Genomic DNA, 15,643 nt, shown 5'->3' on the forward strand with positions numbered 1-15,643 from the left:
AGGGCTGTTGATAGACATTCACTGTCCCAATTTCCTGCTTCATCAGAGCGTGTAACTGAAGTGAAGACTGACATCTTCGTCACCAGTTTCGGACCTGTTTCAGACCATGATATGGTAAGTGACACTGCATTTTTGGTTTTCTTGGTGTATTTTCTAAATTTAACTTTTGAAAGGAAAATACAGACCAAGTATTTAGAGAGCAACTTGAAACAGGTTGGCTATATCTTTGTGTCTTTCTGTGTGCATAATATGTAATATATCCTAATATATAATATTTATATAATAGAAAATACCCACTTACTTTCCAGACCAAACCTATTTATGGTATCAATGACTGCAGTCTTCTTTTTTTCCATCCCTGAAATGATTGCTGTGCCTTGGTTTATGTTTTGTAAGCCAAATAGTATGATCTGCCTTACATTTTATTTAGGAGGGCACGTTGATTCACGGATGCTAGGTCTCTAGATAGACAGCACTCTTATAGAATAGCCATGAACATCATGATTTCTGAATTATTCTTGGCTAAAAGGGGACATGAGTATAAAAGCTGAGTGAATACTTGACCAGAATTAGAGAAATAGTTAAAATAAAACACACTGGTGGGAAATGTTCACTGCAAAAGAAATTCATTAAATTATTACCAAGAATGAAAATAAAATTAATACATACCTGTTCTTTCTTTTCCCAACCCAATAAGTTAACATGGATTTCTCTTCTATCTGATGGGAATTGGTAAAAGAGTAGAGTGCTGAAGATATTATATAATATTTGTGAACTCATAATAGCCAAGCTCCTATATAATCAAAAAAATATAAACAGGCCATGAAGATATACCATTATGAAATATTTCAAAAATATATTTATTGAGTATTATTTGTGAAATGCCTTTTTGTTGACACCATCTTTACATAAAAGTCCTCTGACTTCATAATAGTTCAAGTGATTGAGAATAAAAGTTACAGAAAATGTCACTTTAGACGAGCATTTCTCAAAGTATGGAAATTCGCAAGTGTACCCACTTTGGCAGAGTAAAAGCTCTATAAGGAAACCTGATAACTACATTTAATCTAGTGTTTTCCACTCATATTTGTCCAAACCCTTCTATGCAATACCTGTTGACATTCTGTAGAGCTAGTACTCTGTGAGTCAAACACTGGGAAATGCTGGCTCAGGATAATTAGATATTTTAGATCTTAGCATAGGTTATGTACCGACTATGCAAATTAGAGTCAGCAGAGCATAAGAGAGTAGTAGGTAAGAATACAGATTCTGAACCAGAATGCTGCCTGTGTTTATAATCCCTGTTTCTGCATTTATAAGGGTGTATTGTTGGGGAAGTTCCTTAATAACTCTTTGCCTCAGTTTCTTCATGTGTAGGATGGGAGTGATGATAATAGCTCATGGGGTTATCACAAGTATTAAAAGAATTCATACACGAAAAGCATTTAAAAGTTCTTAGCATATAGGAAGCACGCTATGAATGTCAGCCATTATCACTCTGCAAGAAATAGAGATATAAGAATTAGCCATAATTATGGATTTATTCCTTTGCAACGTATTACAGTGGTTGGTCTGTAGACCACTTTCTTGAAATATTGTGTTATACACTATTTTTTGCTAAACTGATCACTCTCGGGACCTCTTGTGATTCTCCCATGTTGGAACTCCATCTTACAGCACTATTCTCTCATGCTACTTTCCTAATTAAGAACATTTAAGAGATCCCAGTCAGGTTAGAGGTCAAATTTAAACTCCTCTGCCTGTATTCCATGGAGTCCATGGATGTCGTTGCCATTCGTCCTCACTTGCTCCTAATATTGACTATGTAGTTTGCTTAAGTACTACTTTCTGTGAGGCCATACCACTTGGGGGTAAGCCGAACTTGTCTAGGATCCAGGCTGGCTGAATTCATATCTCACCACTACCAATAGTATGACCTTGGGCAAATCACACCAAGTGGGTAAGCCTCAAAGTTTCTAAAATAGGTATATTATTATACTTACCTCTCCTTGTAAGATAGTTAGGAATTTTAAATGAGCTATATAAATAAAGTGTTTATAGATAATGCTCAATAAATAATGGTTATTCCTATTTTTGCCTCTGAACTGCTTACCATGGTGTGTACCCTTTGTGGAAAATTCCCTCTATTTCCTACCCATCTAAATCCTACATTTCCACAAAGGCCCAAATCAAGACCCAAAAGCGTAATGAGAACCTTTTTTTTAATTAATCTGATAACAGACTAAGTTTCCCTTTCTATATTCTAGTCACATTTATTGACTGTAAAATAACAACTTAACTTTGGCCTCATTTATAACACTGCTTTGTAAAGTTATTTCTCTTATATAAATGTCTTATTTTCCTAAAGTAATGCCAAAAAATGTAAAGACACATTTGTTTCACATCTCTCACAGTACCAGCACATTGCTGGCTTACAGTAAGTGTTCAATTACTCCTTATTTAGTGATAGGTTTAGGAGTCTATATTGTCTTTAAAAACATAAAATCTTACGGGACTCAATAAATAATACCCTCTTTCCTGAGTTCTGAACCTTTTGAGAAATAAGATAATAGCATATGGGATTTGGAAAGTGAGAATATCATCTTTATTACTAATAATTATGGTCCTGCAGAAGGTGGTTTATATCTGTAGGCAAGTGAGTTTCCAGAGAGTAAACACAAGAATCAGTCAGATTAACCCACCCAGTCACCTGGCAAGACTGGGGTCTCCCTCTGTTAGGACAGAGACTGTCCGTATAAAACTTCTAGCATGGAGAAACATCAGAATTTGTGAGCCATGTGGATAGTGCAGCAGGAAGAGGCTGAGATAGGCAAGATTGATTTCTCCTTCCAAATTTACCCATCAAATGAAATTATCCTTCCTTCTTCCCCTCCCTAAATAGAGGAGTCTGAGGGAATGGAGAGCACTTAGAAATTTTGCACTGGTGAAGCTCTCTTCTCATAAACGGAAACATCGAGAGGGGATGAAACATTACAAACATCACGCACTGATAATGATATTATTCCTCTTCCTCATTATCATTATTATCATTATCATCATAATATTTAAAAATGAATATTCTCTATCACTGGCGTCTTTCATAATGCCTTACAAAAGCTAAATGCTCAGTAGGAGTTGTTATGGGACAGTGCTCAAATAAAGGCATGTTTTCTTTTGAAAATATTTGGCATACCTTTGAGTTATTGGTTTAGATTGTCATTTAAGGAAACATTGATTTTTTTTTTTTTTGTCTTGGACTAAAGGTATATGTTAGGATTTTTGATACACCATTAACCCTATGATTATCGTGAATTACTTCTCATAAATGACCTTTGGTCAAATATCAGATAGGAAGAAGAAAGAGAGTGTCTAAGCCAGTTATACTCCCTGTTGCCTAAAATTCCTGAATGAGATAATGTTTGAATTGAATTGAATGAGATAATGTTTGAATGAGATAATGTTTGAATATTGAAATTAGCCAGGTCTACAACTGATATGCTAAGTGGCTAGTGGAAATTATACCTGGCCAATTCGTTTCAGATTACTCATTTAAACCACATTATGTGTGAATTACACATAAAGAGCAGTATGATTTAGAGTCTATCAAAATTAGAAGGTCAATGACAAAGGTATTTTTCAAGACAAGAAAGGTTTTCTAGTTTTTAAAGTGAGAACTAATAAAATACCTAATAAGGCTAACTATAGTAACAGAATTCAACAGTATTGAATGCTTATAATATGTCAGGCACCATGCTAATGGGTTTATAGATCATATTTCTTCTAGTACTCATACCATGATTTTACCTAGGCATTATTATTATCTGCATTTTCCAGAGGAGGAAAGTGACCTAGCTAGGTAGCAACTTGAACTCAGGCTATGGGCCCCTAGAGGTTCCACAGCTCCCAAGGCATCTGACTTCATCTGGAATAGAAAACAAAATTAGGACAACTCCTTAACTTTATTTTAAAAACCATTAATTGGCAATCAAACAGCACATTCCCAGGGCACTAGGTTCTGACAGAAATATCCAGGCAGCACAATCACAGAGCCCTGTTTTCCATGGTGCTTAAAATGTATGAAGTCAAAGCACACACAGATGGTAATAGATGGTGCAAGTGGGAACACTTCAATACAATATTTATTTAGGGACATAACGGATGTTTTGTCCCAGTCTTCAGAGTAAGACCCACATTCTCCAGCGACCTCCTCTATTGAACAGGGTAACATGGAGAGACTTTTCACATGAATGATGGGGGCTGGAATACTGAACCTTGAACAGTGTCTTTGCCCGAGCTTCCTACTTGTTCATACAGTCTTCTGTAGAGTCTTTTCCTTTGCCTTCTGATGTTACTTTGCTTGGTTATGACCACCTCACCTTCCTGAGGTTTCCTGTCCTGCTACCGGTCCAAACAAAGAGCACTTTTCTCATTCCCAGCTACATCGAAATGTAATATAAATTTGTGTTGATAAAAAAAAGAAAGAAAGAAAGAAAAGAAATGGGGAGACAAATAACTTCGAATGTTTCTGAGAACCTCCTGTGTTTCAGACATTCTCACAAGCTGCTCACTTGCATCATTAACTCACTTCTCACAATAGGCAAGTGAAATCAGTACTACATGATCCCCACTTTATAGATTGGAAACTGGAGTTTTTTAGAAAGGTAAGAAAATGACCTAAAGTCATACGTTTGGCAGACAGACGATTCAACTCCAGTTAACGGGATTAGAACTTATATCCATAACCATTACACTGTGGCTCTGCTCTCCTCCCTCTTATTCCAGCTTCCTGAAGAAGGAGTTCTGGCCCATCCTGGTCTAGTGAACTATGAACCCAAGGGTGAGGTCATGCTGAGAGCCTCCTGCTGCTACCAGTGTTACAGGGGCAGTTCTCAGAAAATGGGAGACAAAATATTTACACTCTTTGTTAGACAGGATCTTTTTTTTTTTTTTTTTTTAATGATTTTTTATTATATTATGTTAGTCACCATACAGTACATCCCCGGTTTCCGATGTAAGGCTCGATGATTCATTAGTTGTGTATAACACCCAGTGCACCATGCAATACGTGCCCTCCTTACTACCCATCACCGGCCTACCCATTCCCCCACCCCCCTCCCCTCTGAAGTCCTCAGTTTGTTTCTCATAGTCCATAGTCTCTCATGTTGCATTCCCCCTTCTGATCAGAAGGGGGAATGTTAGACAGGATCTGATCATTATCAAGTGTTTTTATTTCAGTTTTCATTTCCACTTCTAGCTGAAGGGAACATGGAAACGAAAGCTTATCCAGTTACTTGTGCAGGGGGTGTATGCATGCTTGTGTGGCCAGTATCATATTTGAAGGGAGAATATCGTAAATGAATTTGGGGATTTCAATGTCTGCCATTAGCACAGGTAAGTAAACCTGGTTGTAAACATGACAAATACGTGAACATGAGGAATTTGGCAAGTTTTGACATAATTTTTGGAATCATTGACTTTGGGATGTATCTTATGAAAGATTTGATCATATATTTTAAGGTTTTTAAAATATTTAACATTTATTTCATTTTCAAAATCTTGGAGCAAGCAAACAAATGAACAAAATAAAAATTTTCGATTCATAGGAATATGGTCAGTTGGGCATCTTGATTTACAAGTGACTGTTCCCTCTACTGTTTGACAGGCTGAAGTAGTTCAGTTGGACAGAAAATAGAGCTTATGTGGCTGATTCCTGAGTAATAGGATATTCTGATTATCATATCCCTATCTCATAAGACTGTTGTCCGGAGAAGAGAACATACACAGCTCAGGGTAAATCCATCCATTTGCTTCCCTGGCAAGCACTGCTACTCTGTATCACTTCCCAATGTAGTCCATAGTCTCCCTCCCCATCTCGCTCCTCATGGAAAATACCACTGTATGCCATCCTACTCCATGAGTCTTCCGCACAGCATCTAAGTTTAAACAGTTTCTCCCTCTGCTAAATTTAAAGATGCTTAACAAATGTTTCCTGGTGAGTAAATTCGTATGTCTTGTATCTCAGTGCCTTTTCATCTCACACTTCCAGACACAGAAAAACCTAAGCAACAAACAAGGTAGTTTCTCTTGCCTTTCATAAACATAAACTGGCATCATGTTACACTTCCTAGTTGCTTCTGTCTCAATCGACATTTAGCACTATGTCTGGTATACTGTAAACTATCCAATAATAATTATTGTTACTGGATCACAAGGGCTCAGCTATACCAAACTTGTGGCAGAAAGATAAACCTTTATTCGATCTTTACCCAGTCTTACTTAAAGCCTAAGAAAAAGACAGGTAGTTAAACTCATGCACAAAATGCCTAGACACAGACATTATTTTTTCTGCATGTTCTAAAGATGATAAGATTAAAAAAAAAAAAAAAAGCCTTCTAATGCATCAGAGTTTAGGGGATTAAGAAAATGTAGCATGATGTTCTCAAGTTAGTCTTCCTTCCAGTTTGGAGCATGCTAAGATTAATGGAGAATGTGGTAATCTTTATTTCAAACCATTAAGTTCCAAATTTAGTGTCAGTGTAGCAAGTACTGCAAGGAAGATGGATATTACCCTTTTCAGTTTTAGGAGCTGGTAAGTCACGTTGCTTGTTTTCAGATTAGCAGATGTTTGTCTCTGGGTATTGCCATAAGGAATGCTGTGTTTATTCAAATAAATAGATTCCCTGGCTGTGAATGATGATGAGCTTCACACATTTCTCATGTGTCTTATACACACATATACTCAGATACACACACACACACACACACACACCCGCATATTCTGCATTTTTTTTTTTGGCGAATATCCCAATTAACAGTGAAACAGATTATTTGCATAATCTTCTTTGTTGTGGAAAATTGTAAGTCTATATACAGAATCTGTTTAAAAAAAAATTTACTTAGCCATAACAGAGATGGGATTGTCATGCTAGTATTAGAACCATGGATGATTTGAAATTGACTGTGAGGTTTTCAGACTATGGAAGGGCCCCCCCCCCCAAAAAAATACTATGCTCTATCTTTGTAGCTGTCATTATCTGATTTAAACATTTTCCTGTATATAGTAAGCTCCAGCATGAGTTTGTTTGTTTGTTTGTTTGTTTATGTGTGTACTGTATTCTGTTTTTTCAAGCACTGGTGTGGTAAAGGTATAGGGCATGATTTTCTTTTCACAGAGCTGAGGAGATAATCATGGAATTTTTCTGACCAAGAAATAGTTCAGGGATATTAAATATTTTAAAAAATGATTCACCTGAAACCAATATGTACAGGCAACCACAAGTTTACTTCTGAAAACGTCACCTAGCTCATACTTTGCTTTTAAAGTTGCAAAAATTATGCATTGTCTGTGTAAGCTATTTGCATGGCAAAACAGCTCAGTGAACTCTTTGCCATTTTCCAAAATTACCTAGGAATATACAATAGATGTATTTTTCCGTCAAAGCTGGAAGGATGAAAGATTAAAATTTAAAGGACCCATGACAGTTCTCCGGTTAAATAACCTAATGGCCAGTAAGATCTGGACTCCGGATACCTTTTTTCACAATGGAAAGAAGTCAGTGGCACACAACATGACCATGCCAAACAAACTCCTGAGGATCACAGAGGATGGTACCTTGTTGTACACCATGAGGTAAGGATGACTGGGTTTCTATCTGTGATTCTTTCTGTATGTCTTTCTCTTCCATTATATGTGATCATGAAGCTGATGGGTCATGGTGGCGCATCTGGTTTCCTGTTTGCCCTCTTTTTCAACCTTAATAATTATTCCTCTATGAAAAATAAACCAACTGAAGTCTTATGCAAGTATTAAAGCATTAAGTAAAATGATTAGATAAAGTGGGGGAGAGAGTTTATAATGTATATTAAGTAACGTATCTCAAGTATCTCTCCAACCTGCTGTAATTCAATATGAGGAACTTCTTCCCCCTACTACTAACTTCATATATTCCTGCATCCCAATAAGGTCTAGATCAGATTTCTAGAAGCTGTCTGAAGGTATGTATCCAAAAATGTTTCTACTTAAAAGAAGTGGAGAAAAAATCCAAAAAAAATTAGAACAGATCAAGTATCTTAAAAAACATAGATTCATATGGAAGGATACATTTTCAAGAAGTATATGAATTTATAATGATATAATTAGACAGAATATAAATATGCTTAATTGTGCTTAAATTGTAGAATATATATATGAGGAAAATATTTATTTATTTATTTATTTATTTATTTATTTATTTCTGCTTTATAAACATTTCTCCCATTTTGAGATTATTGGAAAACCTGACAGCTAGATATCTTCACTTATGGTTCAATGAAGGAAACATGAATCAAAAAACATTGTGAATACCTTCAAAGAAAAAAATGTTAAAATATTCCTAATTTGTAAGAAATTAAAAATTGTCCAGAGCTCATTCTTAAGAGAAGCAGTTATTTCCTACCCAGGTGACTTGTTAGAAGACAGTACTTGGTAATTCAGACTAAGTTTTCCTTTGGCACAAAAAGGTGATGGAGGCAAAATCCTATACTTAGTGGATTTTGTTTAGTGTGGGAATAGAGTGATACTTTGCTTTTGAAGAAAGCTGTCAGAATTTCTACCTTTCTATACAAAAATATCCAAATGAGAAAGAAAGAAAAAAAAAATGCTTCAAGAGCCACTTTAGATGTGGGACTCAACTAATAAACATGTAATTGAATTAAAGAATGACAAATCTCTAAAAAAAAAAGAGAGAGAGAGAGAGAGAGAGAAAATAAAGGATCAGTGGACAGACATGTTGAGACCTTTCCAGATCATCCCAGTAGGATCTATTTATAATTGAAACCTTGAAATATCCTCCCCTTATAAAACACCCTACACTTGTTTTTGAGCCTAAGTTCAGTATTTATTCCTCCCAGCTGGCAATTTTCTGGGGCAGGATTTGCATCAACTGAAAAGTTGACCGATTCATACTTTCTGATGCGTGCAGTGTTCGTCAATAACTAGCCTGTTATTGGCCATCTCCTAAACTTAGCACCACCTTTGCTAATATGTCGTCACTTTCCTTAATATTTTGATTTTAAAGTGCAAGTTTGATCATTAATTTACAGACTCCATATTTGCTTTAATCAGTATTGTAATCACTTAATGAGTCTATTGGCTATAAAGCCATCCCTACCACATTTCTTGAGCTACTTAATAATATGGGTAAATATATTTTATAAAAACCATGTGAGGAATTTGGTATAAATTCCCTCATAATTCCACCAAGCAAAATCAAATATATTTCAGTGAATTATTTTCTTTACCCTTTTTCAAATGTAAATAGAACTGAAGATAAGAACTAAAGAGAAGCCCAGCAGAGTCCTGGCTTCCATTAGGAAGTAAATTTGTATAAAACAAAATGGTTGGAATATAATGAGATCACCCACAAACTTTCCTTCACCACCTATTCCTTTGCTGTTTTATGCCATTTGATGCTGTTTTAAGGAAGGAGATGGGGAGAGCTGCCCTGAAGAGAGGAGACATCCTCTTCTCTTCCTAGCTATCCATGTCTTCTTCTCCGCCAAGTCTTTATCCAAGTATTTATTTGCTTACATCTAGTTTTAGTCTCAAAAGATTTTCTGGGTCTAGGTGGATTAGGTAATGATGCTTGTCTTGGGAAACATTACAAATGCTTGCCCATCATACAAATTCTGGTATCACCTGTTTTCTCAAAAGAAACAAACGGATTGAATCCAGTCATTGTTGTAAATATTCCTTTTCGATCCTTTGGTTAACAGCTTGGTATCATGCTGCTGTGTGTGCCTGCCTCTCTTGCTTTTCTTAATATATTTGCTATAGTTAATAACATCCTAGTCATATTTATCGGTAAGTGTCTAATCTATAGGGCTCTTGTTTATACCCTCTGTTTTCCTTAATTGATAAGGCTGACGGTGAGAGCTGAGTGTCCAATGCATTTGGAGGATTTCCCTATGGATGCACATGCCTGCCCACTAAAATTTGGAAGCTGTGAGTAAATTTTTAATTTTAATTTTTCTTTATTCTTATGAGGGACATAAGTCTGTAATTTTTTAAAAGATTTTATGTATTCATTTATTTATTTGAGAGAGAAGGAGAGAATGCACAAGGGGAGGAACAGAGGGAGAGGGACAAGCAGATTCCATGCTGAGTGCAGAACCTGATACAGGGCTTGATCTCCCGACTCTGAGATCATGACCTGAGCCAAAATCAAGAGTCGGATGCTTAAGTGACTGAGCCACCCAGGGGCCCCTGAGAGACCAAAGTCTTTAAGCAAGAAACCTCCAATTAGTAAAGTCTGTTAGGGGAGAGATAAAAAGCATGAAGTTTAGCGATTTGCTGCAAATACTTTCTAGGGGTGCCTGGATGGCTCCGTCGGTTAACATTAAGCGTCTGCCTTCAGCTCAGGTCATGACTTCCAAGTCCTAGGATCAAGCCTGCATCAGGATTTCTGCTCAGTCTATTTCTCCCTCTCCCCCTTGCCCCCTTCCCCTCCCCCACTTTCCCCTCCTTGTGCTCTCTCCTTCTCTCTGTCAAATAAATAAATAAATTTTTTGAAAAATACTTTCTATAAGTAATAATCTTTTATTTCATGTTTTAATGTTATTTCAGGAAGAGATTATTGTAAGAAAGAATGGAGTTAATTAGTGGAAAAATTCTACTTTTGTTAAAGCTGTATTCATAGAAAAACAAGTGGAGTACAAATGTTTTTACCCCATAGATAATACCTCCCTGCCAATAAATGGAGATCATTGTGCTTATTTTGTATCATTGCTGACATTTGTTTGACCTTAAGAATATTGCAAGTTGTTTATCGGTTGGAAACATTGGTAGGTGGAAGCAGTGCATGATAATTGTTTCTTAATAATGAAGTCTACACCTAAGAAAATATTGCCTGATGAGAATTTATACTAATCATAGTCTTTTGAAAAGTTCTAGATCTGTTTGGATATCCAATGAAATTCCTGTGTATATTAATGCTTTTGGAGGTATCCTAGATACCTTTATGATAACTGTCGGGGTTTCTGCTATTTGAAAATATGCAGGCACACATCAGAGGAGCCAAGAGAAGAGTGACCAGCAGAGTCAGGTTCCCTGGTCTTCCTCTACCCTTCTGCTTTTGACTAGTATGCATATATAAAGGGAGTGAGAACAATGTATTCCTGGTTTCCTGCAGGAGAGTTACTTACAAGGACTGAGTCAACTCCTGGACTACCTAACCAGCTTTCTGTTCCCACTAGACAGACAGTCTAAGCAACTATTTTGGTGAAGATATGATTCATAGAAAAAAAAAAATAGTGGTGGTGTAGGAAGACAGCAAGCAAAGAAAATAGCAAAGGGCCTTCAGGCTCCTAGCAGCACTAGTCATGGAGAGACAAGTTTATTTATAACTCTAATTCTATACTGAAACCCAAGGACAAACTACTTCAAAAATTGTCAGCCAAACAGGCCTTTGATGATAACTCCCTCCTCCCCGCTCTTTTCCCAGTTTATTGTATATTCTATGTTAGGGACTACTATGTTTTCTCCGGATTACTACCTCCAGTTTTAACAATATTATGTATTATGTGTTACTTGTATGCCAGGCAGTATATTAAATATTTGTGTATGTGTCAGTTCTTCTAATCCACAAAATAATCTTATACTTAGGAAGATCATGCATTATAGTTTGCCTGGGGCAATACTTATTTATGTCTGATATCCTGATATAACTACTAATAGTGCCCCCTTTTACCTTCAGAAATACCTTGTTTTGGACAACAAATTACTTATTTAGTATACTAGTCAGGAATGCTTTCAAGCAGTGAGTATTGCTAGCTGAAAAGAAGAGGGGTTTGTATTTTTGTGAGATGAATGATGATAAGTGATTGTTGGTTGATTGTTGGTTAGTCAGCATCTTAACAAGGATGATGTTTTAAGATGCCCTTAGATATCCTTCCTGATCACAAAATGGCTGCTGCAACTCCAGTCATTGCATCTGCTTTCAAAATAAAGAATAGTGGACAAAGAAGAAAGAACCAGTGCCTGTATCAAAGAGATAAAAGCTTTCCCTAAAATCCTAGCAGGCATTTAGTCACATCTCATTAATCAAAGATGTGTCTCATTGCCAATGCTGACTGCAAATGAGGTTGGGGAGAAATATTCTTAACTAAGCACATTGTCGGCCCGAAGAAAACAGGAAGTATTTTAGGAAGGAGGAAATGGATAGAGAGTAGAAAACAAATAGTGTGTCATGTAACAAAACTAAAGTTAAATAAAAATCTGCTTTCTACCTCAGAGCCTTTATACTTGCTCTTTTCTCTACTTGGGTTACTCTTCCCTTGGTTATTCATGTAACTGGCTTATTTTTCACTTCTCAGCAAAAATGTCATCTTCTGGGGCCTTCCCTAATGACCTTATCTAAATTGACATACACCCCCACCCATCTTCTTGATTATAATACATGTTTAATTTAGACATATTACAGCAATGATTATTTGTTTTATTTATTGGTTGACATTTTTATTGTCTGGAGACTGTAAACTCCCATGAGAGCACAACTTATTTTGTTCAGCATTTCCTAGCACAGGACCTAATATAATGTAGACACTCAGTAAATATTTATTGAATAGATAAAAATTACAATAATCAGATTTTTAATTCCCCTTTAACATTTAAGTCTCAGATAAGATAGCTTCAGAAAAGGATTTAAGACCTGTGGGAAATTAAACAGAGAAGACTTGACATTGAAAAGTAAGCATCTGAGCTCAGTGGGAGAGCGCCATGACTAATTACCATCGCCTGCCATTGGCTTGAGAAGAAGCAGTGGTGATTGATTTATTGCATAGTTTGTTCTCTGACCTGGCCTAATTAGCACACTTCTGAAAGGAAGAAACTGAGGCAAAAGTGGGCTAAAAATTGATTGACCCAGTTTTTGAAGCAAACATCTTGCCAAAATCTCACAGAAGAAAATAAGCAAGAGATAAGCTAGAGGACTTTGTGATAATTTAGTAGAACACTATGTAATAAATGTTTATGAAGCAAAGTCATCCATATGTTGATAAGAACTAACCTCAGAAAAGCAGATGTTCTCCTTACCACTTTCCATTAGACCTTGATTGTCAGTGTTCCATCACACTTTTTGCTTATTGGGGATAGAGCCCTCTTCATAAGGCCAGATAACCAGCAGATAATGTGCATGATTTAGCTGACATCTTTTAACTGCTTATTGAGGAAAATACAAATAAGGCTTTGATTTCAAAAAAAGAGATTCAGATGATATTCTGATAAGATCTAGGCAAGTGCTAGATCTAGTATGGGCTTGATAAATGATGGTTTCCTGACTGATAATCAAGCACAATGCCTTGTAAATAAGGAGAGAGGGATAAATAGAAATTTAAATGAATTCTGAATAATAAATAACTTTGGAAATTATTTAGTGCACATGCTTCATACAAGTGGAAAGACAAAAGCCCGTAAAAGTGAAGTGATAATGTGTATTAGCAGATGCTCTTCCGATACCAAGTCTATGCTCCCAGTGTTGTGGTACCACAGAGTTCTTTCATAAGCCCAACCAAAGCTTATTGTCTTCTTTTTAAATTTTTTCTGAGGTATTCTGCTGATGTATTTGAAATCTGAGCTTAACATTTTGACTTAAGTAGCTGAAGACTCTTTTTAACCTTATCTTCTTTATGCTGAATAGTTTCAAATGAAAGAAGTAGTCATAGGCCCTACTTTCTAGATACCGAAATGAAGAAGTAAGGTATATCACCTGTTGTGATGCCTAAGGTATACCTGTCTTCTACATCTTAAAACACCAACTTTATTTTTTTTTTTAAGTTTTTATTTAAATTCCATTTAGTTAGTTGAGGCACCCGGGTGGCTCAGCTGGTTAAGAGCGTCTGCCTTCAGCTCAAGTCATGATCCCGGGGGCCTGGGATCAAGCCCCACATCATGTTCCCTGCTCAATGGGGAGTCTGCTTTTCCCTTTCCTTCTGCCCCTCCCCCTGCTCATGCTCGAGCTCTTGCTGTCTCTCAGATGAATAAATAAAATCTTTAAAAAAATAAATTCCAGTTAGCATACAATGTAACATTTATTATTTTCAGGTGTACAATGTAGTTGATCCACACTTCCATAAAACACCTGGTGCTCGTCACGACAAGTATACTCCTTAATCCCCATCACCTGTATCACCATGTGGATCCCCTCTGCATTTGGGGAGATTTCCATTGAGAGACATAAACAATATGTCATCTCCACTTGCACAGTAATGCTGCGTTTATTGTAGATTTATACGCATTGGCGTTTCTAAGAGATTGCAAGTGTGAGACATTGGATTATATGAAGTGAAAAGTGGATGGTAACGAATTTTTTCCTCTAAAACTATATTAGCAACCCATTGGCAACATGTCATGAGGTGCAAAAAGGTAGAGTCCAGGCACTGTTGCTAATGATAGTGCAATACGGTAGAAAGAGTTTTGTTTTTCTTTTTATTTGTTATGAAATGACACAGGGTCTAGAATTGGTTTCATCCCTAATTACTTGACCACCAAGTATCCTTGCTTGGATTTTGAGCATATAATATGCAGTTTTTGCCTAGGAAATCCTTATTAATAGCAGTAGGGTAGAATGAATGTCATTCTATGCTCTTACCTCAGTTTTCCCACTAAATAGCTATTTAAATATTTAAGCCCTCAAATAAGCCATTCTGTGTTTCTGTGCTTGAGTTTATCATCTGTAAAATGAGACAGACTATATGACCTCTAAAGTCCTTCCATGTTAACAGTCAATGATTCTGTGTTACCATAAACGTGAGATGTTTTCTTAGGTAAGACTCTTCCATTAAAAAAAGAAAAATTTATCATGATCCGAAAAATATTTTGCTGAATATACATACCTACAAATTGTAAGCACTCTGGTTCTTCTCAGCTAGTGCTCTACAGTTCTTTGAGGGATTTTTAAAAATAAATTATGTTTTAGATGCTAACATATGCAGTCCTCCTCCTTAACAAATGCAATGCTGAAACGATTCAAAATTTTAAGTTAATGAGATGTGTTAAATCAACGGTAGGAATTATTTCAGAATGTATATGTATAGCAAATATTCATGTTGTACACTTTAAATATCTTATAATTTTATTTGTCAGTTTTACCTTAATACAGCTGTAAGTAAGTACATATATACAGAAGTCAATGAGGACAGCCACAATTAAAAAAGAAAAATCAGTGAGAATAAATTCCAAAACCACTCGTTTATCAATCTTACACGTTTATGAAAGAAGCAATGACCACTAATTAACTCCTAGTATATTCTCTCAAATTTCTGAAAAAATTTGATTAAAAAAATACCTGATTGTAAATTGGTCCAGAAATGATGCTGGAGCAAACCAGACACCCACGTAAAATCAGGAGAATACTGACTACACTTTTCTGCAAAACTCATCCCAGAGACAAGAAGCAGCTTTGGTTCAGAGAATGAGGGGCATGGCTCTCATCTTTCTTACTTCACATGTGTGTAAAAATGCCACCATCACTTCACATCTCATAATATGGTAGCTTGGAGAAATACGGATTTGAACAAAACACTCAAATTTGGTTACCTTAGGGTGGGCATTGGGCGAAGCAGGGTGTTACGACTTTTACGGGCTCTAGGCACTTGCATTTGGGAACAA

General features: G+C 36.3%; 1 protein-coding gene across 1 annotated transcript in view; it reads left to right on the forward strand.

Moving 5' to 3' along the window:
* GABRA1 (gamma-aminobutyric acid type A receptor subunit alpha1) overlaps window positions 1-15,643 on the forward strand; it is a 55,427-nt gene that overhangs the window by 19,879 nt on the left and 19,905 nt on the right. The window contains exons 4-6 of the mRNA XM_026510917.4: window positions 47-114; window positions 7,410-7,630; window positions 9,900-9,982. Coding sequence (XP_026366702.1) covers window positions 47-114; window positions 7,410-7,630; window positions 9,900-9,982 — 372 coding nt within the window. The remainder of the gene's footprint in view (window positions 1-46; window positions 115-7,409; window positions 7,631-9,899; window positions 9,983-15,643) is intronic.

Source organism: Ursus arctos, unplaced genomic scaffold (assembly GCF_023065955.2).
Source record: "Ursus arctos isolate Adak ecotype North America unplaced genomic scaffold, UrsArc2.0 scaffold_15, whole genome shotgun sequence".
Taxonomy (NCBI): Eukaryota; Metazoa; Chordata; class Mammalia; order Carnivora; family Ursidae; genus Ursus; species Ursus arctos.